The following is a 26,342-nucleotide window of genomic DNA, read 5'->3' as shown; positions in this document are numbered from 1 at the left end:
TAGCAGATGGACCTTGAGCATATATTTCAACAGAAGTCATCAGCTTGAAGGAAATTACCTGGACTTTTCTTAGAATTGCTTGATTTTTGTTCCTGATACATAGGCATTTTATTTTGCTAACCGTAGGACACTGTTATGAGAATGATTAGTAGATAAATACACATTTGTTATGGTTATGAATGTACTTGGGACAGACTGTAATAAATTTAGTTCCTGACATCATTTATAGATTATTTGTTACACTAATAAGTCTCATTAATAAAATTGAAACGTGAGTTCCTGCCATGGTACAGGGGCTTGGGTCGCTGAGGAGGTGTGGGTTTGATTCCAGCCAGGCAACATTGGGTTAAAGGATCTGGCATTGCTGCAGCCATGGCTTGGATTCGACACCTGGCCTGGGAACTTCCATATGCCATGGATGTGGCCATAAAATTTAAAAATAAATACATAAAAATAAGATTAAAAATGCACAAGTCCTTCAGGAAGATTCCCAGTGGACATTGTAGAAACTGTTTATTGTGTTTGGCATCCGATCTTTGTTCAGTTTGGGGGTTCCTTTTATTTCCACTCATGCACATCATAAATCATGACCTAGGTCCTACTGGTGGGTAAGTAAGGGTCTGGTGAGACTGGAGCCCATTGTTTGTTTTTGCTGTTTTTTAAAAACTGTAAATGTAGTGTGAGACCCAGGTTCAAAATGTGCCGACATAAAAGTATACATGGCAGTTTTACTTTCCTCTCCTGCAGCTTCTGAAAACAACTGCATTTCTTAATCCAAATAAAATCCACTGGGTGTCATGGAGGTATGCAGCTGGGGGCGATCCATTGTCACTGTTTTCTTTGCGTAAATGAAAAGCCACAGAAATCATGCAGCTCCAGAAGCACAGATCAACATGAGATATTTGCAGTAAGCAGTGCTTTAATGCCCCCAAAGTCTTCGTCCTATCTGCTAATGGAAACGTTTAAGTCTGGGGGCTGATGTTGGGGTGATGTTTACTTTTTGTAGAATTCATTGACTTTTCTGAAAGGGGAAGACACTTCAGAACCATTTCCTTTTACTCAAAAATATTCTATTAAAACTGAAAAAGAAAAAGAAAAAAGCTGTGTGGATGACCAAATGATAGCTTAACCAACACCATGTGAGGAAACATCGCAATAGGGTAAAACAGAATCTTGGCAATATCATTTTACCAAAGACAGTTTTTGTAGCCAAGCAAATATTGCCTTTCCTGCACCTCACCCCGGCCCCCCCCACTTAGTCATAAAGTATAATCTTGAAAAGAAATGTGACTCACCTGTTGGTAACAGGGAGCATCTTTGGCAGACGGTAAATATTCGTGTGTAAGAGAAGCTGAAGAGTCCCAAGCACGCGGCAGAGCTGGCCTATCCTAGCCACGTACCTTCTCTTCCTCCCCGAAGAGGAGTATGCAGATGCTACATACTGTTAGGGAGCGCTGGTGACAACTGGATAGAAACAACTAAAGGGAGGCATAAAATATGTAGGGCTAGAAATAGGAAAAGACACGTTAGTGATCATGTGCATCCGAGGGAAACTCACCTGGCAAAGGGAGTCTTTAGTGGCTTCTGCATGGAATAGACGTGATCCCAGGAAAAACCTGCGTCACGTGAGCGTGAGCTCTTGCTGTGCAAGAGCTTGCTGTTCTGCATATAGGCTGTTCAGTTCTTTTCAATTTGGGAATAAAATTATTTTGGACAGTCTTGGGGTAGGGATCCAGGTTTGAGAAAGGATATAGTGTCACCCTGAGGTCCCGAGGGTGTTCTGCTCTCTCAGGGTTTTCCTGCTTCGTTCCTTCAGCCAACCATTCAGTCCACTGATATGTTTATAGGGGCTTCCTGGGTGCCTGTGTCACTGCTGGCTGGGGCCAGGGCTGTGAGAAGGGGCAGTCCCCCTTCCTGAAGCGTCCTGAGACTCCCCAGGGGTGAGGGGGAAAGCATATTGGAGCGCCCAGAGCTGGGAGGCGGGCACACTGCTGTTGACTGCCGTGTTCTTCCCTGCAGGTAATCCCAGCACTCCCCCCCACACACAACATGCACACAGACACACATGCACACACCATGAACACACACACACCACCGACACAACACACACACACAACACACACCATGCACATAAACACATCATGCACACACACATACACAACACGCACACACAATACACACCATTCATACAGACACATATCACACACAACATACACCATGCACGCACATACCACAAACAACACATACCATGCACACAAACACATGCACCACATACACAGCACACACCATGCATATAAACACATGCACACAGACACACACAATGCACACAATACACACCATGCACACACAGGTACACACACATACACAGCACACATACCATGCTCACATCATATACACAGACACACACACCATGGACACACACATACCATGCATATAGATATACACATCATACACGTGCGTGCACACACACACGCGCACACACACATACACACACATGACTGTGATGAAGAGCATGGATGTGGCTGTAGCCATAGCTGCAGGCCCAGCTGTCATTTGACACCAGTGTCTTTCTGGGGACCATGGCCTAGAAGAAAAGGACTTAGAAAATGACCTCATTTTCACCTAAAGTTAAGTGAAGCCAGGAACTTGAAATCTTATATTTCTCATAAAGGGAAAATACTTTTAGATGAGAAGTTTTAAAGATTGGCAAAAGCAGCTCTCAGCTTTTATCTCAAAAAACGTGGAAATAAAAACAAGAGCATGGTAAGTGTGGGTGCCTGTGTGGTAGTGAACTCTGGCTTTTCTTCCAAAATTTGAAAGGCTATGCTGGTGGTTCGTACCTGCCTCCACTTCAAAGGCCACACTTACAGTAACGACAGCTCAGTTAATGGGGCAGGGCAATTTCATGGCCAAGTAATTACCTGCATTTACTCTAATCGCTCCCATTTTACCTGCTCTGTGTTTTTGTGGGTCTCACCAGTTCCAACTTGAGGTGCTTTCTTGTTCTGGGTATCAGGCACACAGGTCACGTTGTATGAGGTGCAGAGACACGTGAAAGGACCAGGAGAAGGACCTTTCAGAGACCCTCCCGAGACAACCACTGTGAAGCTTTTGACATTTTCTTTATTTGGCCTTCTTTATTGTATTTTTTAAGCATTAAAGTACATATGTGATGATTCACCAGATCAGAGAGGATTTTAGTCCCAAGGGTGCCTGGAAAGTGTTTCCTTCCCAACCAGCTTTATTCTGTGTAAGTGGTTTGGGATTCCGGGTTCTGGATCTAGCTGGACAGTGAAGAGCTGACAAGGATGTGGGTATGATTCAGATTTTTTAAATGGTATTGAAATCTCAGGGACTCAGACGCCTGCCACGCATCCCTCCCTTTTCCCTGCACGTGTCAGCGAGGTGCAGGCCTCGAAGCCAGTCTGGCACACAGTAGGCTCTCAGCAGCCTGATGGAGGGAGGGGTTAAGGCTGACTCCGTCCCCCATACCCTGTGCCTGTCTAGTCCCTGTCAGTGGCCTGGCTCCTTGGAGACCATGTGGGTACAGGAATATGCATGGCTGTGGGTGGCCTAGAAGGAGTGCTTTTGTCCCCTGTGACACCTGTGCTGAGGCTGGTGACTTCCATGATGCAGACAGTCACATGGCCCCACAGGCCTCATCCTTAGGGAACAGATTCCTGCATAAATGGTTAATCCTGTGCTTCCACCCATTTTGGAGTATCTGATTTTATTTGATATCTTCAGGAGTTTTCACTCCCTGGAAAGTAGATTTGCAATTATACTAGTAGTTAAGACGATTCTGGAGTTATTTAGGATTACTGTGTGGAGTGATTTATTCCTTGGGAGAAGGTCATTCTTGCACTTGAGCATTCACACACATGCGCACAGACATACCGAGTCCATTATGTTTTCTCCCTCTGCCTGTTATGTGTCTATTAGTATTCTCTCCCTCTGTCTACTAAGGACCTACTAGCATTCTCTCCATCTGCCTACTAAGCATCTGTTAAGTGTTCTGTATGTCCATCTACTAAGGGTCTATTAGCTTTCTGTATGTCCATTAGGGATCTATTAGCATTCTCTCCCTCTATCTAGTAAGGATTTACTAAGCATTCTATTAGCATTCTCTCTGTTTTTCTACTAAAGGTCTATTAAGCGTTCTGTATGCCTGCCTACTAAGGATCTATTAGGTGTGCTATATGTCCAGCTACTAAGGGTCTTATTTAGCGTTCTCTCCCTCCACCTACTAAGGATCTATTAAGTGTTCTATTAGCGTTCTCTCATTCCACCTACTATCTATTAGGATCTACTAAGGATCTATTAAGCATTCTGTACATCCATCTATTAAGGGTCTATTAAGCATTCTCTGTGTCTATCTACTAAGGATCTAGTAGGCGTTCTGTAACATCCATCTACTAAGGGTCTATGTTAAGCATTCTATTAAGTGTTCTCTCCCGTACATCCACCTATTAAGGATGTATTAAGCATTCTGTTCGTCAAACCTATTAAGGATCTATTAAGCATTATGGTACATCAAACCTACTCTACTAAGGACCTATCAAGCATTCTATACATGCACCTACTAAGGACCTATTAAGCCTTATTGGCAAGGCCCAGCCTTCTTAGGACCTTTTAAGTGTTCTATATGCCTGCTTCCTAAGGACCTATATAAGTGGTCTTGTATGTCTACCTACTAAGGACCTATTAAGCATTCCATAGGTCTGCCTACGAAGGATCTATTAAGCCTTCTAGATGCCTGGCTACTAAGGATGTATAGTCCGCCTATGAAGGACCTACGTAGTGTTCTGTATGTCCATCTAATAACTGTCTGCCTGCTAATGATCTATTGAACTATTCTCTCTGTCCACCTACTAAGGACCTACTAAGCATCCTGTACATCCACCTATGAAGGACCTATTAAGCCTTCTGTTAGCATTCTCTGTCCTCCTGGGGACCCATTAAGCCTTCTTTCCCTCTGGCTACTAAGGGTCTATTGCCAGTCCTACATCCATCTACTAAGGACCTATTAAAGAAGGCTTAATAGGTCCTTCTTAGGCCGAGTAAAATGAATGCTTAGTAGGTCCTTTGTAGCTGGATGTACAAGAATGCTTATTAGGTCCTTCATAGGTGTACATATGAACACTTAGTAGGTCCTTTGTAGGTGGAAGATGAATGCTTAATGTCTGAGAAGGCTTAAGAGGTCCTTCATAGGTGGACACATAGATAGCTTTACAGGTCCTTAAGTAATTGGACATACAGGACACTTAGTAGGTCCTTAATAGGCAGACATACAGAAAGCTTAAAATACTAATAGGTCCTTAGTAGATAGAGGGAGATGAATGCTCATAAGTCCTTAGTAGGCAGATAGACAGAATGCTTAATACGCAGATGGACAGTAATGACCCTTAGTAGTGGACAGAGAATGCTAATAGATCCCTAATAGACAGACAGAATGCTTAATAGATCCTTAGTAGATGGAGGAAGAGAATGCTTAATATATCCTGGCTATTATGTATGTCCATCTACTAAAGATCTATTAGCATATTCTGTATCTCTGTCCATCTTTTAAGGTTCTATTAGCATTCTCTCCATCCACCTATTATGAGTCTATTAGTAGTCTCTCCTGTGTACCATAGGTCTAGTAGCGTTCTCTCTGTCTGCCTACTAGGCGTCTATTAGCATTCTCCCCTCTACCTATTAGGCATCTATTGGCATTCTTGCCCTCTGCCTATTAGGTGTCTATTAGTGTTCTCTCTGTCCGCCTCTTAGGTGTGTATTAGCAGTCTATTCTTTTCTCCAACACATCCTTGAAAGAAGGTACCCCTTAGTCATTACCATTTGATCTGAGCCCCGGGCATGGGAACATGGATGTCAGAGATCATTTTGTGGTGAAGTCGTTTTGATAACCCGCTTATTCACAATGCCTCTGGCCGGGACAGTGCTGTGGAGGCTGGAGTCAGGGCCTGGCTGTTCACAGAACCCTTGACACTGAAGAGTGGTTCTCCACCCGCTGCTTTCTATAACTGTGTAATAACTGGCATTTGATAAGTGAGATAACATATGCGTAAGGTGAAGCATGAAGGGTTATAAAACATTAGTTATTATCCCCATGACTATAATTTTAACTTTAGACAGGGGAGCAAAAGGCACCTGTTAGATGACTTAGCCAAAGCCTCCTTGAAGACATGTACTTTCTCACTCTTAGGGGAAAAACCCTCTTATGGCCTAAATAGGATTGTCACCTACCTGTTCACTCCAGTCCCACTGTATCCAAAATTCCATTGCACAGGCCATAATAATGACATCGCCTTGAGCCACTTTAAGAACTTGAATCATTAGAGAAAGATTGTAATGTCAACTGCACTCAGTTACAGAATTTTCAACAACCAAAGATTGTCATTAGCCAACCCTTCCAATTATACAGATAATCTAATTAAGTAGAAGATCTTAAAGTTATTAAGTATAATAAGCACATATATTATTATAAAAGGTACACTCAGGCATGAACTATCATTATAGTTAGTTGCCATCCTAAAGTACTTCACTGCCAAATACCAGGATGGTTCATTTATACAACTGAAGATGTATTAAAGTAGAACACATAAGTATTTTGCAAAAGTTTCTTTCCAGATGTAGAGCTAAACTAGCATAGATGCCTACTTTCCTCGCTCCATCTTTCCCTTCCTCCTTGCCTTTCTTTTCAAATAGGCTTTTTAAAAATTGAACTTATTCAAGTATAGTTGATTGATGAAGAGGATGTGGTACATATATACAGTGGAATATTTTCCAGCCATTAAAAAAGAATGAAATAACACCATTTGCAACAACATGGATGGAACTAGAGATTATCACAGTAAGTGAAGTAAGTCAAGAAGAGAAAGACAAATACCATATGGTGTCACTTATATGTGGAATCTAAAATATGACACAAATGAACCTATCTATGAAACAAACTCAGATAACTTCTTGGTAATACCTCTTCCCATGTGTGAAAAATTTACTCCTTCATCTTATTGATTCAGGCAAATGTGATATACTGAACCATTGCAGGAGCTTCATAATTTATATTTCTGCTGCTCATCCCTCCAAAAAAGGGAAGAGCAGTCTTCCCAAAATGTAAGTTCAGCTGGTTCCTCAAACCAGTTGCCTGTTCCAGTCCAGTCCACACTCAGGGCTCTTGATCATGGCCCAGCCTCTGTTTTGCTGCTGCTCCGTCCTGGGCCACCCTGTGATCTCCTGCCCTAAGCCTCACCACCCTTCCTGCACATATCTCCCACCACCCCCTTGTGTTGGGCATGTGTTGTATACTCTGCCTGGACCACTTCTGTTGTCCTAAAGGCGTACCTGTTCCTCAAGGACCCCCAGGAATGAATTCAGAGCCCACCTCCTCTGCCCCTATGGGTCTCTCCATAAGCCCATGGGGGCCTGATTTCTCTCCCAACTTAGCTTCCTTGGGGCACACTGTAGCTCCTGCGCCTAAACAATGCCTTTGTGATTGTTTGAATGAGCGAGTTGGTAGGGTCAGCCCCAGATTGGAGTTGACATCATCCTGGCAGTGCCGTGAACACAGGAATGACCAGAAGTCTCAGGCTGGTCTCCTTGGAGGGCACCCAAGGGGTGTACGGAGGCTTGTTACACATAGACTCCCTGCAGCTGAACAAGGTGCTTCAAGTGGTTGTGGAATTCCCGGCCATTTGACAGAAGTAGCCCTTGCAAGGGGGCCATTTGCATCCCACACCAGAGCCAGGTGAGTGTTGCAGATCCCTGTCCGGAGCTGATCCTTAGAGATAGCGTCTCCCGCCTACACCTCCTGTGGCCAGGAGTGATCAAGATGGTGGGCACTTCGAAAGAAAAAGATAAAAAGGGAATACATTCCAACCCCATTTTTCCCACCCTAGCGGGTGAACCCTCTACTCTGTGTCCCTAGGAGGGGCATCAGTTTTAGAGTTCCATATCCGGTGGACCTGTGGGTGCTTCTGGGCCACCAGCCCGCCAGGTCCCCAACCTTGGCTCATTCATAAGGAGCAATAGTGAGATGGAGCTTTGTCTCCAGAAACCCTGAGTGACTTAATCTTTTGCCTGCTTGCTTTTTCTTTTTCTTTCTTTTTCTTTCTTTCTCTCTCTCTCTTTCTTCCTTCCTTCCTTTCTTTCTTTCTTCCCTCCCTCCTTCCTTCCTTCCTTCTTTCCTTGCTTACATTTATTCCTTCCTGCCTGCCGTATTTCCGTTTCCCCCCTCCTCCCTCCCTACCTCTCTCTCTTTTTATTTCTTTCTTTTATTCTTGACACTTTCTTATTTCGTTCTTTTTAGTTCTTCTTTAATTATTTATTTCTTTCTTTCTTCTTTCTTTCTTCTTTCTCTCTCTCTCTCTCTCTCTTATCTCTCTCTCTCTCTCTCTCTCTCTCTCTCTCTCTCTCTTCTTTCATCTTTTAGGGCTGCACCTGAGGCATATGGAGGTTCCCAGGCTAGGGGTCGAATCAGCTGTAGCTGCCAGCCTACCCCAGAGCCACAGCAATTTGGGATCCAAGATGTGTCTGTGACCTACACCACAGCTTACAGCAATGCTGGATCCCTAACCCACTGGGCAGGGACTGAACCCACATCCTCATGGATGCTAGTCAGGTTCGCTAACCACTGAGCCATGACAAGAACTCCTTGCCTGCTTTCTAATATTTGCATGTTGGTGGTTCTGGGATTTTCTTTCTTCCCCTGATGGTTAGAGAGCTGACTGCAGGCTCCCAGATCTGACTACCACACCCTCTTCCTTTGCGTCCTGCCCAGAACCACCACCCTCCCCCCACCTTAGTCCTTGACATTCAGCCCAGTGAGGCCTTAAGAACCTCCAGATTGGAAAAACTTGTCTTCATTATGCTTTGTTTTAGTCTTCCAACCACGTAGCCACACAGAGTGGCAAGTGAGTATTTGCTAAATCAAGTTGAGCCTGTCGACAGCCGCAGGGCCCACCCTCCTCTGTGTCTGGGTTACAAGCTGCCTGCCTGGAGCCTGGGTCATTGCTCTGGTCACTCTGCCCTTTGCAGAGCTCAGAGTGAGCCAGGCTCCTGGTGACTCTAACCATTACTACAAGCCTCCTAACAGGAAGGGCCCTCTCAGGGCCTCAGAGCCTAGTCACAATTTAGTCACAGCAGCTTACATTTGATGAGAAGTCGGGTGAAGGAAACAGCCTTCTGAATCCTGAGACCAACCCCTAGAGATGGCAAAGCTGTCACACCCTCTTTACTGAGGAGCAGACTGAGGCTTGGGGAGGTTAAGTGCTTGGTTTATGGTCACGATGCTGAGAGTGTGTTTCATTGGTTGTAGGGTTCACAGCTTGTCGTATTTAAGGTCCAGGCAGCGGGATCTGCAAAGATCTTCCAGGCAGTGGGGGCGGCAGTCATAGGGGGCATGTCTTCACCCATGTAACCCTGGACACAGCTGCTCACCCTGTGTTCACGTCACCTTTTCTGTGTGCGCCCTCTATTCCCCATCTGTGTTTTAGTTGCCCAGAGATTGGTTTTGAAAATAGAGTACACACTGGAGCCGAGGGTTGTAACTCACTTGTAGGTTCCGCTCTGAGTGCTAGAAAGAAAAGCAGTGTGGAAACCAGGTCACCCTGTCTCGGAGCTCGGGTGCATGTGCCATCAGCGAGGCGAGTACTTATCACTGGGCAGCTACGCTCACATGTTTTCTTGCCCAGCCACCAGTGAATATCTGGAAAGAAAAATGCCTGCAAATAGATGAGGCTGTGTCTGAGCTCTGATGTCAAGATGCACGCAGAGCAAAGTGATTCCCCGTCCCCTGTGAAGCATGGCAGCTGAAGGCCAGAGTTATGTGGGATCTCTGGGGAGATGGTGTAGTCGAGGCCGTGTGCTTGTTCCGAGGGCAACTCTGGATGGCTACCAAGGCATTGTGTCCTCATTTAAATGCAAGCGTGTTCATCACTGGTAATAAAATGATGATGCATCTTCACAATCCTTGGAGTCTTGGGTTTGATGAAAGCCTTAAGGGGCGGATCCAATTTCCAACTCAAGCAGCCCAGCTCCAGAATTTCAGCCATATCTGCTCCCCTCCCAGCTTTATCTTGATGGGAAATATTTGCAGGGTGTAAAGGGGGTTCTCAGTAGGTTTTTAGAATATAGCTTGGTTGATCATGAGATGATGGCATCTCTCCTGAAGGCTGTGTCATATTTAAAGCAGAATCATCCCCAGCTCCCAGTGCCTTGTGACTTGAATTAAAATCTAATTTTTTTAGCCACATTACAATTGTTCATACAATTGAGCCTGCAGCCAGAGGGCTGTACTGTTTCATTCCCTGATGTCTCTCCTAACAGGGAGCTCAGGAAGTGCTTCCTGCTGTAAAGGTGATTACAGCTCTTGGGGTTGGGATGTACTCCTCCCTCCTCTCCTTCAAAGCTGAGAGACCAACACAGGTGCCAGACAGGTGGACATGAAAACGCTGGAATCAGGGTCAGTACACCCTCAGGAGACATGGTACAGGTGTATGTCCACATAGTGTTGCTAACACGTACCCCTGAAGTCTCCAGACTCTCCACGTGGCCCAGTGCCACAGCCAACAGCAGAGTGTCCTTAACTACAGGTCTGGGAGGGGCTAATCAAAATGCTTGTATTTGGGGTTTTTTTACATTTTATTTTTATTATTATTATTTTTTGCTTTTTAGGGCCACACCCATGGCATATGGAGCTTCCCAGTCTAGGGGTCCAATTGGAGCTACAGCTGCTGGCCTACACCACAGTCTGCAACCTATACCACAGCCCACGGCAAGGCCGGATACTTAACCCGCTGCGCAAGGCCAGGGATCGAACCTGCAACCTTGTGGTTCCTAGTCGGATTTTTTTCTGCTGCACCATGATGGGAACTCCTTTTTTTTTTTTTAATTTTTAAAATTTTTTTTTAATTTAAAATGCTTGTATTTTGGAAACAGGCTGGTTTGCAAAGAGGAGAAAATGGGAGTCTGCACGCTTGTTTCCTGCCTGTTTCCTCCTGCTCACTGGGGAGGGTTGGGGATGGACCCAGCATCACCACTGGCCTGGGAGCCTCTCCCATGGGATGGAAGAGCAAGGCCATGGACGGCCCTCGCTGGATGGCCCTGAGCATTAATGTCGACACCACCAGGTTTCTGAGTTTCAGCATCGCCTGTATTCTGGTGCAGGTGTGAATCACCTGGTTTGGCTGGATGGGGTTAGTCATGAGGTTGCATTTTACATTTTGAAATGATGACCACAATACATTTCACGACCATTCATACTTTATATTTGTACATTTTTCTAACGAGTGGGTTTTTTTTTTTTTTTTTTGGCTAAGTGCTGAATACATAGTAGGTCCACAATAAAGACCCGTCGGGTTGTGAATTACTTCAGGAGTGGGTTTTCAGATGATAATTCCATCTGTTTTCATGGCTTTTTATGAACGTGAGGCTGGTGGTACTTCTGCACTTGTAGATTTTGGCCACCCTGGCCACCCTTTGGTAGGAACTTCGTCAGAGTATCCCTTTACCCATGGAGAATACAAACGTACAGTCTTCCTGTACTTACTCTTGTTGGAAGCCCTGTAATGTGTGTTTGTCCCCAGCTTCGAGGGGCAGCCTTGGGAGCTTTGCTAGATCGTTGGAGGAGATGTCACACCTGCTCCCTTGTAGAGGGCACCCGTTTGGGGGCTGAGAGACCCAAGATGCAGGAGGCTGGGGAGTGGGGGAGCCAGCAGGGAGCCCCCTCAGTGGGGTGGGTCCCCAGCTCCTCCCCGGGTCTTTCTCTCCATCTTCATGTGCCCTTTTCACTGAGGCAGCTGGCTCTGGGCTCCCTGTCTGTGTGTCACTGCTCCCATCCACCCTTCAGGACACCCCTGCCTACCAGTCTCTGCAGACCTGTCTCCAGCCCTTGGTGACTCTGGAGCACATGTTTCTCTCCCCTACAACCCACGCAGCCACTCATGACATGTGCAGCCTTATTTGTGGTTTTGTGGATGCCTGGGTTTGAGCTCAAGCTTTGCCAGGAACTCGCCAAGGGACCTCGTACAAGTCACATTGGTTCTAGTTTTGTCACCTGGGAGAGGGTCTCCCTGAACCCTTCCCCACAGTGGAATGTGAATTCTGAGAGAGCAAAGACAGGATGAAACCAGGAGAGCTGGGCACGTTTCCCACCCATGGGAGGTCCCCGCAACCCGCTTTTCATCTGTCTTCCTGACATCTGCCTTCTGCTGTTCTGTTTCAGGGCTGGGAGAGGGTTCTGCCCTCCTTCATCCAGATAGCAGATCCCACCCCCGGTCCCTGGAGAAAAGCGCCTGGAGGGCTTTCAAGGAATCCCAGTGTCATCACATGCTGAAACATCTTCACAATGGTGCAAGGATCACTGTGCAGATGCCGCCGGCCATCGAGGGCCACTGGGTATCTACCGGGTAAGGGGGACTGGGGGCGCATCCAGGAGAGCACACTGCTATGGGGGACCCTTCTTAGAGTTTCTCAGGTGCACAGAGACTTTACAGGATCCCTGGTGGTTCTAGTTGTCAAAGTTGTAACTCAGAGCCAATGACTCTTTGAAACTCTGGCTGGGGAAGAAGCAGACCTGAGCCCGTGGAAATCTTAGCCCCAGCCGAGGTGATACGGCACCACTGTGAGCTGGCCTGGGAGTGAATGTGGCCTTGTTCACCGCATTCTGTAAGACCACTGGTGTAGAAAAAGAAACCATTAGCAAGGGAAATTAGGAGTCTGTGTTTCACCAACCCTGAAACACAACTTGCAAGCTTCTGATGGTCTAAAAATTCTAGCCCTATTCTGGTAACTTAATATATAGCTTCAGAGTCCTGAGAATGAGTTGAAAGGTGCCCATGCACCCCGGCCAGCCAGGGCCTAGCTCTTGGCTTCTTTTCCAGGCTGTGGCGCTAAGATTTGTCCCAGTTTGAGCTCTGGTTTATCTGCCATTAGAGCTTTTAAAAATAGCCCTATAGCAGACCTGCCATTTTTTTCCCTACCCATTAAACTGTTGGGAATTCACAAGGCTGAGGGTGGGGTCTGCACATTAGTCCCTGGTACCTTGGGAGGCACCTCATACATCCCGAGAAGAGAAAAAGCGAATCTTATGAAGAAGACCCAGAGGTTTTGGGGGTTTTGTTTTTTTTCCTAAAAATGAGGTTTCTCAAAATAACTGTATGGTAAATATTTGTACAATCTTGATGGGATGTACTTTTAAATAATTTATCATTTTGTTCAACAACTATTCCTGGAGCACACAAATATTTACTGGGTGCAGGCACAGTTCTAGATCTTGTGGGGACTGCAGAGAACAAAATAGACATGGTCCCTGTCTTCAGGAATTCTACAAATAAACATACAAGAAGTGTTATGAAGAGGGAAAAAACAACAGGTGCACCAGGAGAAGAGCAGGGCCCCTATTTTAGGATTGGGTGGGGTGGAAAGGGCTACCGAGAAGAGGACACTTGAGCTGAGATGGCCTTGGCCGTGCAAGACCAAGACCAGCTTTCCTTGTAGAAGAACTAGCAGAGGCTGCAGTGCAGAAACACCCACAGAAGGCTTCGGGGCCCCAAGAGGAGTTAGGAAACGGGGGAGCAGCCCCAGGGAGGCTGCCACGGAGGTTGGGCCAGTCCCAAGGGCCCCATGCAGGCTAGGTCACTGTGAGTTTGGCTTTTAGTCAAAGAGAACTGGGATGTCACTGAGGAGATTTCAGCCAGGGCCGTGCTGACCACCTGAAGGGCGCCCTGGTTACACGTGGATGGTGGGAAGAGACTGTTAACCATCCAAGGCTCTGGGCTGCCTTAATCAATGGAAATTGATAAGAGGCCAGACAGGAAAATTCAGGCAAGGCTTTCCTGGGGCCCCTGCTGCAGCAGCAGGTGAGAGAGCAAACAGGTTCCCTTGCACCTTCACTCCCCAAGGCGAGGGGCAGGGAGGGGGGGTCCGCTGGTTCCTTATATGGGGCGAGGGAAGGGGCAGGTCCAGGAGTAGGGCCAGAGGGATGGCTTAGATGGTCCCAGCCCCTTGGTGGTGCTGTGTGCAGGGGCCCTGCGTAGTACCTGCTTTTGCCCGCTGTTCAGAGGTGGCAATTGGTTTTTTAGTCTTTTTGTATCTTGTCCATAATTTGCCCCAACTGTGCATGCATGCAGTTATTTTTAGTCCCTTATATTTTCTTTGTATTTTGTTGCTTGAGGAGATGAGACGCTTATCCAGGTGCAAGCATTGCAGTCACTGCAGGAAAGGTTCTCAGTTCCCAGGTTCCAGCCTGTTTCAAGATGAATGGTTCAAAGACTTGCAAGAGTCCTGCGTGGAGATGATGGAGGCCTGGGTGAGGGGCACAGGGGGTGGATGGAGAAGAGACTGAGCTTGACATGCGTTGAGCTCGCTATGGAATCAGCAGATCCTCGAGCTTAGATGAGGGGTTAGAAGTAGGTGATCCAGAGGAGTTCCCATCGTGGCTCAGTGGTTAACGGATCCGACTAGGAACCATGATGTCGTGGGTTCGATCCCTGGCCTTGCTCAGTGGGCTGAGGATCCGGCATTGCCGTGAGCTGTGGTGTAGGTCGTAGACACGGCTCGGATCCTGAGTTGCTGTGGCTGTGGCACGGCCGGAAAATACAGCTCCAATTAGACCCCTAGCCTGGGAACCTCCATTTGCCATAGGAGCAGACCTAGAAAAGGCAAAAAGACAAAATAAATAAATAAAAAATAATAAGTAGGTGACCCTCTTGTCTAAATCATGAGGGACAGAATCACTGTCACGTGGAGTGACTCCTCGTTCCCTGGGGGAGAAGTCTCAGTTTCCTCTCACTTGTCACAGAGATGGATGCTCAGAGTACTGCCTGGTGCTTTATCAGCTGGCAGGTGACAGTGTCTACCTAGAGAATGGTACCCACTTCTTTTTTTTTCCTCAATGAATTTTATTACATTAATAGTTGTATAATGAACATCACAACCAAGTTTTATACCATTTCCACCCCAAACTCTCAGTGCACCCCCCTTCCACCGCCAAACCTCTCTCCTTTGGAAACCATAAGTTTTTCACAGTCTGTGAGTCATTATCTGTTCTGCACAGAAGTTCATTGTGTCTTGTTTTTAGATTTCACATGTAAATGACAGCTTTTGATGTTGGTGTATCATTGTCTGATAGACTTCACTTAGCATGATAATTTCTAGGTCCATGCATGTTGCTGCCAATGCCATTCCTTCTTTCCTTTGAGAAAGGTATCCACTTCTGAGTAATGTTCATTCACCAGTTTGTTAACTAAAAAATGGAAATATTGGCCATTTTGAGAACCACTGGCCTTTGGGACTTCTGCCCCACTGCTTGATTTAGTAACACTAGGTCAGCTCAAACCAGAACTACTGTATATAATAGATGCCTGTACAAATCACAGACACCAGCAGGGTCACAAGGCCGTGACTGATGTGATGAAAGTCTCGGTGTAGGAGATTAGGATCTGGCTAAAGGTTTTGAAAGAGCAAATGCTTTGGCCAGAGCCTTGGAAAAATCCCCCGTCTCCCTGCTGTGGGCTGCACTATAGGTGTAAGAACTGATTACAGGTAGGCCAGGTGAGGAATGGCCCAGTCCAGGTGTTTCTGGCCCAGGCACCCAGCATTTATCTGATGCCACTGCAAAAACATTTTGCTGTTGTCAGCAGCACAGCAAAAGGGACCCTCTTTGCCTCTTTTTCAGTTGGAGGGAAAACCAACAGAGGGATTTTGGCTGGATGGGAGGGTGTGTTCCCAATGGCCTCCACGCCAAGCGTAGATTCCCATCCAGGACAACGGACACCTGACGCCTGGCAGCTCTGGACACGGTCTGGATGGTGGAAGTGGTCAGGAAATCAAGCATTTCTAATGACATGGGGAGCTTCCTTCCTGGGCCAGCACCACACGTTCCCTCCTTCTCCCACCTGGGAGTTAGGCCACAGCAGATACTGAGGATGGGGGGTTCGTGTCCCGCTGATTGTTCACAAAGTGAAGGGAAAGTTCCCGCCTAGAGTGACTATGAGCAGAGATGCTGGGCCAGACTGCTTGGGTTTAGGGTCTGGCTCTGACACTGCTGGTGATGGGAACTGGGCCATGCTTCCTCATCTCTTGTGCCTCGGTTTCCCCATCTGTAAAGTACGGACAATAATACCCACCCTTGTAGCACAGGGAACTATATTCATATCTTGAAATAACCTATAGTGGAAAAGAATCTGAAAAAGAATCTATACTTGAAAGATTGTAAGTCAGCTATTCTTCAATAAAAAATAATAATGAAGGAGTTCCCTAGTGGTCTAGTGGTTAGGATTCTGTGCTTTCACCACCTCGACCCAGGTTCAATCACTGATCTGGGAACTGGGATGCCATGTTAAGCTGCTGCATTCTGTGGCCAAAAATAAAAAATTTTTAAATAATAGAAGACTCGGAAAAAAATGACGATCCTTGGGATGTAAGTAATAACAGCAGCCCTTGCTGAGAGCCCCCCACCAGCTGCCAGGAGGAAGCCTCTGTAATCACTAAGGGAATCTTAGCGCTGGGCCAGCCCCTCCTACTGGCCTGGGCTCAGGTCTCCCTCCCGCTCTTCCTCAGCTGCGAGGTGCGGTCCGGCCCCGAGTTCATCACCAGGTCCTACCGGTTCTACCCCAACAACACCTTCAAGGCCTTCCAGTTCTACTACGGCGGCAACCGCTGCACCAGCCCCACCTACACGCTGGTGGTCCGCGGCAAGATCCGCTTGCGCCAGGCCTCCTGGATCATCCGCGGCGGCACCGAAGCGGACTACCAGCTGCACCGCGTGCAGGTCGTCTGCCACTCGGAGCCCGTGGCTGAGAGGCTGGGCCAGCTGGTCAACCGCACGTGCCCCGGCTTCGTGCCCGCTGGGGGCGCCTGGGTGCCCGACGTGCCCTACGACTTGTGGCGGGAGGAGAGCGGCCGCGAGTGCACCAGGGCCGTGAACTTCGCCATGCACGAGCTGCAGCTGGTCCGCGTGGAGAAGCAGTACCTGCAGCCCAACCTGGACCGCCTGGTGGAGGAGCTCTTTCTGGGTGACATCCACACGGACGCCTCCCAGAGGATGTTCTACCGGCCGTCCAGCTACCAGCCGCCCCTGCAGAACGCCAAGGTACCCACCGCCCCCAACCCCAACCCCCGACCTCCAACCCCCGACCCCGTGAGCACTAGAAGGAGGGCTCTGCGTGGGGGAGGGGCTGCGGGGGCGGGAGGCTGTGGGGCACACGTGGCCTATTTGAGAGGCCTGCAGGGCCACCCCTTCCTCTGGGATGCTGCCTAGGTTTTCCTCCTTGTGGAGGGTGGTGGTCCTGGGGCTGATGGAGTGGTGGCTGTCCTGGAAAACTCCCAAGGCTCCTTTCAGCTCTGACTCTCTGGGACCCCCTTCTGGGATTCTAAGAGGAAAGCTGGCAGGAGATGTGGAGATGGCACCTGGAGAGCCGCAGCCCAAGCAGGGATCCCGGCCCTGGAGGTAGGGAGAAGGGCCAGCTTGGGGGACTGCAGACCCAAGAACCTCCTTCTCTGTCCTGGCAACAAGGCAGGTGTGACCACCAGCCTCTGAACAGAAGAGGGGCAGCCAAGGTGCCAGGGGTGGCCGTTGCCCAAGGTCACCAGTTACTGGGCTTCAGGGCTGGAACCTGAACCCAGGCCTTTCCCGGACCTTGCAGTCTCCCATTGGACTAAGTGAGAAGTGAAGTCACTGTGACCCGGGGGGGGGGGGGTAGGAGGAAACAATTAAAATTTTAGAATGTGCCTTTCCTAAATGATAGTTCTGTAATTGCACTTGGAATTCACCAGGCATTTCCTTCCTAGGGCTTGGAGTCCACGTCTGCACACGGCACGATCATTTCCACCACCAAAGTTGGAGAGGCGGGGGGCCTGGGGGGCAGGTGGCTTTCTCTGGCATGGCCCTCTACCATCAGATGGGCTTTTCTGGAATCCTCTCTAGAACAGCCGCTCTCTAGTTGCAAGCTTGTCCAACTTTCGTTTGGTTGTTCACTTGTTTTTAAAGCACCTTTTTCTTCTCTGTGTTTGGAGTGCATTTGTGCCTGGTGGAGATGCCACCTGATGCTTCCCGCCCAGGACCCCCAGTTGTCTTTTTTCTGGCTGTTTCCACATGCTCGTGTAGTGAGAGTCCCCTTTGTTATGATTGTGGGGCATCTGCTGAGGAGGCTGGCCTGGTGGGCTTCTTCCTCTGGATGTACCTCCCATGGTGAGGTGACCCCCCTCCCCCAACCCTGGGGTCCACGCCGACCTGGGCCAGCCATGCTGTACCCTGCAAGTTTCAGAGGGGCAGCCAGGGAGACGGCAGACCTCCTGCCCCTGCCAGCCTAGGCTCCTGCAGGGAGGGGGCAGGCGGTGGGCCCTGCCTGGTCCATGGTCAATGCAGAGGCACCAAGACTCTACCAGGGAGCACCTGGGTGAGGGTCTGGTGGCCTGGTTTCTGGAAACCAAGGGACCCCAGGCTTCCAGTCCCATCACTGGACCTTGCTAGGTAGCCACCTTATGCCGATGCTGCAGCTACACAGGGAAGGGGTGGGGGTGGGGAGGGATGTTCGGATGTGCCTTTGGCTTCCTCTGAGCACCAGCGAGGAGCACATTCCCATCATCTCTGGGGATGGGACGGGAGCAGGGTGTCTGCCGCTCCTCAGAAACCCCAGGGAGCCGGAGCTCCCGCCCCCACTCTGCCTTGCCCGAGCCTCTGTGAGATTGGGCCCCAGGCCAAGCCCTCTCAACCCTCTCCGGGTCCAGAGGGACCTAGTGTGCGGGACGGGAGCAGAGGCCAGAGACCAAGGAGGAGGGAGGGAGCAGCCTGGACCTGCTGCTCCTGCTTGGACCCTTGGGCTGTCGGTGCCCACAGTTGGGTCCAGACCCCATTTCCTCAGCTGCAGACGCCCACATAGGCTCTTTGAGATCCCAAGCTTTTCTTAGATCCGGAAAAATGGGATCACCCACAACCAGCTTCCTTATCCCGACCCCGTCTCTGGCCCCTGCCTCTGCTGTGCTGCTCGTGAGAACAAGGTCGCAGGGAAATCCTTGCCCCAGAGGGTCCTCTCACTCCCCACACCCACTGTCCTGGTCGGCGGTGTCTCACAGGAAACCAAGCCGTCTGTTGGAAGAGCCAGGCCCACCCTGGGTCCTGGAGGACAGACGTCTTGGAAGTGAGTTGTTACAGGTCAATGTGGGGACTGAGGGTGGTGGCTGGAAGGCCAGCCTTAGGATTTTCATAAACAAGTTGAGATTTTGTTTTTGACCCCGTCGGATGGATTGGAGAGAACGTGGGCTCTGGAGACAGGACCCAGTCCCAGTCCAGGCCTCCTGTGGGCATCAGGTGTGGGCGCTGACAGTGTTATCTGACCTCTGGGGCCTTGGGCGTTTCTTTTCTGTAAAATGGTAAAAAGCAGAATGGGCTGGGTTTCTGTGCAGAGTGCCACCAGACATCAGGAAAGGCCGCTTGTGCTGGCCTGGCGTGCGCCGCCTCTGGGCAGGTGGCTTCCTGGGGAAGGAGGTGGCAGGTGAGGGCACCAAGTGTTTATGAAGCTGTAAAATGCTTCCTCCCATTTTCACTTCCCTCCTCTGCTGGGGTAGCTGTGGGAACTCTTCCCCAGGTTCTTAAGAAGTAAATTCTTTAAACTTTGGGCCACAATCCCTCATTCAAGAAACATTCAGGGTAGAGGGAACCTTGGATCTTGGAGATTATTCAGGACACACTGTTAAGTGTTTGCTTTTTTAAAGGAAGGTACAGAAGATGTGGTGCCTCATGAAGAGTGTGGTGCCATGTGTGAAGCCAGTGATAAACGAGGAAGGTGAGCTGACCCAGGAGCTAGTATTTCTGCAATGACTGCCTTTGAGGGAGGGAGCGATGTGGCGGGTGACAATGGGACAGATATTTGTCACTGGAAATCTTTACGCACTTGCTGCCATTTGTGCCTTGATCTTGTGTGACCTGAACCCCATCACTGTGCTCAATTAAAATACCTTCTACAGAGAAGGACTCTGAGGCTCCGAGCAGGGCTGTGGCCACAGATGAAGGCAGGGGCTGGCGTCCAGGGCCTGGCCTGTGTTCTCCTTCGAAGGCTGGCCCAGGTCTGTGTGGCTCTGGTTGCTGAAAGGGCCCGTTCTTCTCCTCTTGTCCCTGGCGTGTGCGAATTGGCCTGCAGAGAGCGGGCCGTCAGGAAGTTTTGAGATCCTTCCCAGGTCGGCTGGGAGAAGGAATCAGTGGCCGCTGGTGCCTTTCCAAAGCTCCAGGTGCTCCCTGCCCACTGGGCTGCCCGCATACCCGCCAGCCCGCCGCCAGGGAAGGAGGGAGGCTGGGGGTGCATCCGGAAAGACCGCAGGCCTGGCCACCCCCCTTTGTACTCCTCGCCTTCCTTAATCGCCTGTCCATAGAGACCTGGCTGAAAATTAGTTTAAATGCTAAATTGAGTTTAAAAGCACTAGTCTCAGCCCCTCTGGAAATGGGACACCGTGTAAAAATAGAACATTTAAATCAACTTGTTTTTCTAAGCTTTGCTGTGAGGTTCAGAGCCCTTCGGCAAATAAATGATGTTTGGAGAGAGTCAGGTACGCTGGGAGGCTTCTTTCAGGAAGAAGTTGGCTACCTTCATTTAAAAAATCAAGATCCTTGAAAATAACCCTGAAAAAAAGATGCTTTGCCTGAACTGAGTTTAACATCAGGGCAGCCATTACCCTCTGCCTGGATTCCTGTGCGGTTGAAGGGTTAGCCAGGAGCCTTCTTTCTGCGGCAGAATCAAAAGTAATTAAGAGCAAATGATTACTGGGGTCGTTGGAAACGCCAGGGCCTCAGGATCAGACTTGCAGCCAAACGGAATTGCTTGCTCTCCAAAACCCTGTGCCGTTGGGGCCACAGGATCGTAAATCAAAGGGATTGTCTGCAGCCCCAAGCCACGTATCTGGAATGTTCTGCCTGGAATGTCTATGGCACAGCTGCCCATCGGAGGAGGAAACACAGGGGTTTGGGGGTGCCCGAATGACGTGAGGAGCAGGGCACTCCCGGGCTTTCTCTCTTGAGTTCTCTGCATGCCTTTGGACTGTGATCGGGCATTTGTTTTTGAGGGAGCTTACCTTTCCAAGCTTCTGCAGGGCATGTGAGAAATACAGATTTCCATGACATCTGTGACATCCAAAGGATTTTGGACCATGTGGCTGGGGACAGCACCCATTTCTCGAAGGCAGGCCTGCAGCAGGAAGGGGGTCTCTCCTTAGCCGTGTGGTTGGCGGGGTGGGTGAGTGGGTGTCACAGGTGCACCAGTGGAAGGTCCCACGTCCCAGCTCTTCCTGCCAAAGGCAGGAAAGGAGAGAGGGGCTTTGTGGAGGTGATGAGAGTCAAACAGGTGGTGGAGGACCAGGGCGTTCAAGGAGTCACGACCAAGCCTATGTCAGAAGCCCACCTTCCGTTAAGGATGCTGCCTAAAGAAGACTGTGACCCTGCCCCCGGGGACAGGTGTTCACTGCCAGGTGACTGGGCTCGGATGATGGGGCCTAGACTCTGAAAGGCTTGCCGGTGTGGACATTTTATTTGGGCCAAGATATGAAGTCACACGATTGTCACCCTGCGCAGCTGCTGGCATCTGCTGTGACTGCAGACAGAGCTCATTATATTTCTTGACTCCTGAGTGCAAGATTGCTGTACTTAAGGAGTCAGCAGACCAGGAAGTACTTGTTGTCAGGCACAATGCATGTGGTAAACATTTCATCCCTTAAAAGGCTGGAAAGCAGAGAGGACACAATGAAGGCCGGGCGAGCAGAAAACGGCCATCGGAAGGTCTGGGTAGAGTCCCAGTACGCGGGGCATGGCTGAGCACTGTGGGAAGCGGGGCGAAGTGGGCCAGGCCTTGGGATCCGCTGCCTTTACAGCAAATTTGATTATGAAGATGAGTGTACTTCGACCATTTAAATGCATCTAAATTAATAGGAGTGGAAGATACAACCAAACAAGTAAAAATCAAAGTTTTCTGAAACCACGGTCATTGGTATCAAAGAACCATCTTCTTATGGTCCTTTTTATGGCACTGTTGGGTCTGTAGAAGATTGTTTAGGCAACGTGGAGGCAAAATAACCTTTGGAGTGATTTATTGATATTTTGTAAAAGGGGAAAGGCCTTGTGAGTTCACTTCTCAGATGCTAAACTTCTTAGAAAGCCCGCTTCTAGAAAGTGCAGTGCTGCTCCTGGGACCCCAGAGGCAGCTTCGCTACCTCCGGGATGTGGTGCGCAGTCCACTCTGCCCCCGAAGCATCCTGCAGTCAAGCACAGGGCCTGAGGAAGCAGAAGCTTGCCCACTTCGCCCTCTTCAGCCCCTTTAGGGAAACTGCATCACAGCCACAGGCTTGCTGTGCAGCGTCTCTGTGAGGCCAAGGCTTTCTGCCCTCAGCTTCGGGCACGCGGTAACTGGGCAAGCGGGTCAGAGCACTGCTGTGTGCCCCAGGGCGTTGGCTGCCCAGCCCAGCCAGCCAGACTGCCAGCCTCCAGGCGTGGCCCTAAAGCTACAGCAAAGACATGACCCTTGCAGCCCCGGCCGTTTTCCCTCCCTCCTTCTGCAAGAGGAATAACAGGACACCTTTGGGAGGTGGTGAACCTGAGTTCACAATGTCCTGGGACCTGAAAAGTGTCCCCAAGGAGCCCCTCTCCCAAAGGTGACAGCTCTATCTCCTTGGCCTCTATCACTTGAGTGGCAGCTGCTCTATCCGTGTTGTTATGTAGCCAAGGACAGCTTTCCACCAGCCCTCAGCCATGAGCCTTCCTCGCCCACAGCCCCTCCTGGGTGACCTGGGAAATAGGAAGAGAGAGGCGTTGGGCTCGGCCTCAGGTATCTACCTCGGCCCGGAGGGAAGCCGGCAAGGATGTCCAAGTCAGAATACCCATGGAACACCTGCAGTTCTGTGCACACCTGGTGAACTGCACTTGGGGAAACAACTTTCAGTGTTGGTCCTTGGCCATCCATGGCGGTCTCTTCCTGAGAATCATTATCCAGTGGCACAAAACTCTCCAAAGGGATGTTTCTATCCTTGATTCCCAGTTCTCTTCCACCTTGAACAAAACATTTAGCCCAGGAACATTTTCTTCAGGCTGCTTCTCTACTTGATTTACTCACAAGATCACATCAAGTCACTTCTTCCATTCTGGGAAGACGCAGGGAACAAGTGGGCCCCATCAGCAAATGCTGATGAACCAGCTCTCCAGAAATAAATGTTGGCAGCAGAGAGTGAGGCAAAGCCTGGAGAGCCCTGTCGGTCATCAGCCAGAGAGCACCTTTTCCAGGGACCAGAGACTCGCAGACCCCTGCCCAGGGAGCAGCCTGGGGCAGGCAGGAGGCTGCACTCAGCAGGCCCCACTGCTGAGCTCTGTCTCTGATTCCACTTTGGGCTCCAGCGTCATCTGAGCTGTGACATAGTGTGCTTCGGTGGCCCCATCTGTGGCGTGAACTGTGGTTTCTCTGGGAGACTGAGAGGCATAAGGAGAGGATGTACTTGAACCTCCCTAAAATCCAGCGACCTGTGCGTGCAAACTGTGTCATTTAACTGTCCCCAGGGCCAGGAACCAGGAAGCAGAGTGGGCAGGACCCCTCTTCCAGGGTGTCTTTGCTTAGAAAATACCAGGCTGCCTGTTCACGTTTAGAGTTAGCTTGATTTCTTTAAGAGCTTAATTGTGTAAGGATCTAGTCTCCCCACCCCGAAATGAAAGCTTTTTCTAGTTGGTGTAAAAATATCAGCATGGAAGACATTCTGGCCCCTCTGCTTTAGCCTTCAGCTCCTCTGTAGACAGAAACTCTGACCTAATAGCCTTTCTGAGGTGCAGCGGAGGGAGTGACACAAAGCCCAATGAGAGAGCCTGGGGAAGACAGCCTCCCAGATGAGACACATGGATCAAAGCCTGGACCCAACAAAGAGGAGCTTCATAAAACCAGTGAGATTTCACGGTACAAATCATGCTTCGTGTTGAAAAACTGCCCCTTTAGTCATTTGTGAAAGGCTGCTATTTAAGAAATGCATCTCAGAAAAGAGAAACTTCAGAACCAATACAATATCTGCTTCCCCATGGTTGTTCCTATGGGTCTTTGGGGTTTTAGTCAAGCCAAGGATGGTGGTCATTAAAGCATGTAAATCAGATTTTTAAAAAATCTGCCCGCAAAACAGAGAGGTGTTCCCTCCATGCAGCCATGGCTCAAACTGCTTCCTGTTGACAGTATCCACAGAGAAGCCAAATATCCCACAGTCCTTATGACATCTTTGGTTTCTTTATGCCACCTAAAGAGTTGTTTAAAATAGTAACTAGTCAACAACAACAATGAAACAATACGATTAAAACACGAGCAAAGGATTTCACTGGACATTTCTTCAAAGATGTGCAAAGAGGCCATGAGCACATGCAAAGATGCTCGACATTTCTCATCATGAGGGAAATGCAATTCACAACTGCAGTGGGACACCACATGACACCTATTAGGGTGGCTGTTATCAAAAAGAGAGAGAGAAAATAATGCTTGCTGGTGAGGCTGTAGAGAAACTGGAACCGTCACGTTTTGCTAGGATGAGAATGTAACGTGGTGCAGCTGCTGTGGAAAACGATACGGCAGTTCCTCAGAAAGTTCAACGTAGAATCACTGCGTGATCCCACAGCTGCACTTCTAGGTATCCGCCCGGAAGAACTGAAAGCAGGGTCTTAGGTAGATTGGACACCGGTGTTCACAGCAGCATTGGTCCCCATAACCAAAGCATGGAACCCACCCAGGTGTCCCCTGAGAAATGAGCGGATACACAAAATGAGGTCTCTCCATACAGTGCAATACCATTCAGCCTTTACAAGCAGGGAAGTTCTGACCCCTGCTCCCGTGTGGACGAGCCTTGGGGACATAAAGATGAGTGAAGCAAGCCAGTCACAAAGGGACAAATGCTGTGTGATCCCACTTATAGAAGGCACCACGGAAGTTAACTCTGTAGAGACAGAAGACAGGTGATTGTCAAGGGCTAGGATGGGGACGGGGATAGAGAGCTGTATTTACGGGGACGGAGTCTCAGTTTGGGAAGATGAGAACATTCCTGAGATGATGGTGGTCATGGCTGTGCTTAGATGGCAAGTTTTGTGGTACATGTACAATGAAGAAATGAAACTAATTTAGGACTTTGGCAAGACCAAAGGCACGCTTCCCCCCACCTGCTCCCTGATTCCCCCAGACCCAACCAGTGAATGACAAGCTTCTTGAAACCACTGCCTGCCTTCCTCAGCCAGGACCATCACTCACCTGAAGTGACCACAGCCCATCTAGGTTCTGCTCGGAGCTCCGAATAGCCACCCTGTCCTTCTTAAAGAACACCAAATGCCACCATGCTGGGTGTGGGACAGCCTGGGTCCCACCGTGGTGCCCCTCCCCGCCGAGCTCTCTCCTTTCCTAAAGAGCAGTGGGTGCCTGGTGTTGTCCGAGCAGCAATTCTTGCAAGAACTAAGAGCCCTTGTTCCCTCCTGCCTAATCCAAGAAGCCTTCTGGGCACTTCCGGAGTGATACTGAGGAAACAAACAGAGCTTTTCAGGGACTGAGACTCATGTCTTCCTAGCATGGCCAGAAATGAAGTGGTCACAATTGATGTTTTTAAATTCCCAAATCACAGACAGCACACTGGTCATGGGGGAGGAAGGCTGGCCACTGAGCTGGCTGTAGGTACCAGCAGTGCATGTGGGCTGTGTGGACCTGCCCAGCGGGCAGATGTTGGTGGAGTGTAGTCATCAAGGCACAGCTGAGGGGCCACTCCTCCGATATCTTGGGAGCTGCCTGGCGTGTGTTCCTAGAGGGCTCTCTCTGTTTCCAGGGCCATCTCCAGCACCAGTGGCCTGCTCATAGGCACCGGCACCAGAATCCCCTCGTCCTGTCCGTGAAATCTCAGAAACCTGAGTCTGAGTACTAGGTTTGTTTCATTCAGACCATGTGGGGCTGGGGAGGGAGCAGGGACAGCAGGTAAAAGTTTGATCAAAGCGCTGATCATGAAAAGGCTGGGTAGCTACTAAGGGGCTACTTCCTGGGTGTGGGAGCTCATGTGTTACGGACATGTCATCTTTCCATCCCAGATTTAGAGTATCAGAACCCCCTTTCAGGGTAAAAAATTTAGAACCTTCACCTCCTAGTAGTTTGTAAGAAAAACTGGTGAATCTGATTATGCTTTCTTTTAAATAAATTTATGTGTTTTTCATCCTAACATGTTTTTGAAAGTTAGCACAGGAGCCATGCCATTTGTTTGGTCTTCCCAGCAAGCACCATGCACAGGGGCAACCCCACTCTGAGAAGCTTCTCTGAGTAGTGGTTCTGGGAGTACCTACTGCTCATTTCTTACAGTGTTGATGCAGGCATAACAGT

General features: G+C 49.2%; 1 protein-coding gene across 3 annotated transcripts in view; it reads left to right on the top strand.

Annotated features, from left to right (window-relative positions):
- The window catches only part of APCDD1 (APC down-regulated 1), a 34,375-nt gene that overhangs the window by 2,729 nt on the left and 5,304 nt on the right, over nt 1–26,342 (top strand). The window contains exons 2-5 of one of the 3 annotated variants that reach the window (XR_007136627.1): nt 12,224–12,407; nt 16,561–17,092; nt 17,791–19,139; nt 19,714–19,780. Coding sequence is in view for 2 of the 3 variants with exons in the window: in XM_047793691.1 (XP_047649647.1) it covers nt 12,224–12,407; nt 16,561–17,092; nt 17,791–18,312 (1,238 nt within the window). In the remaining variant the exon portion in view is untranslated. The other 2 variants (XM_047793691.1, XM_047793690.1) reach the window with 2 other exon arrangements.

This window comes from Phacochoerus africanus, chromosome 8 (genome assembly GCF_016906955.1).
Source record: "Phacochoerus africanus isolate WHEZ1 chromosome 8, ROS_Pafr_v1, whole genome shotgun sequence".
NCBI lineage: Eukaryota > Metazoa > Chordata > Mammalia > Artiodactyla > Suidae > Phacochoerus > Phacochoerus africanus.
Note: the sequence above shows the minus strand (reverse complement) of the source record. Positions and strands in the feature narration are given on the sequence as shown.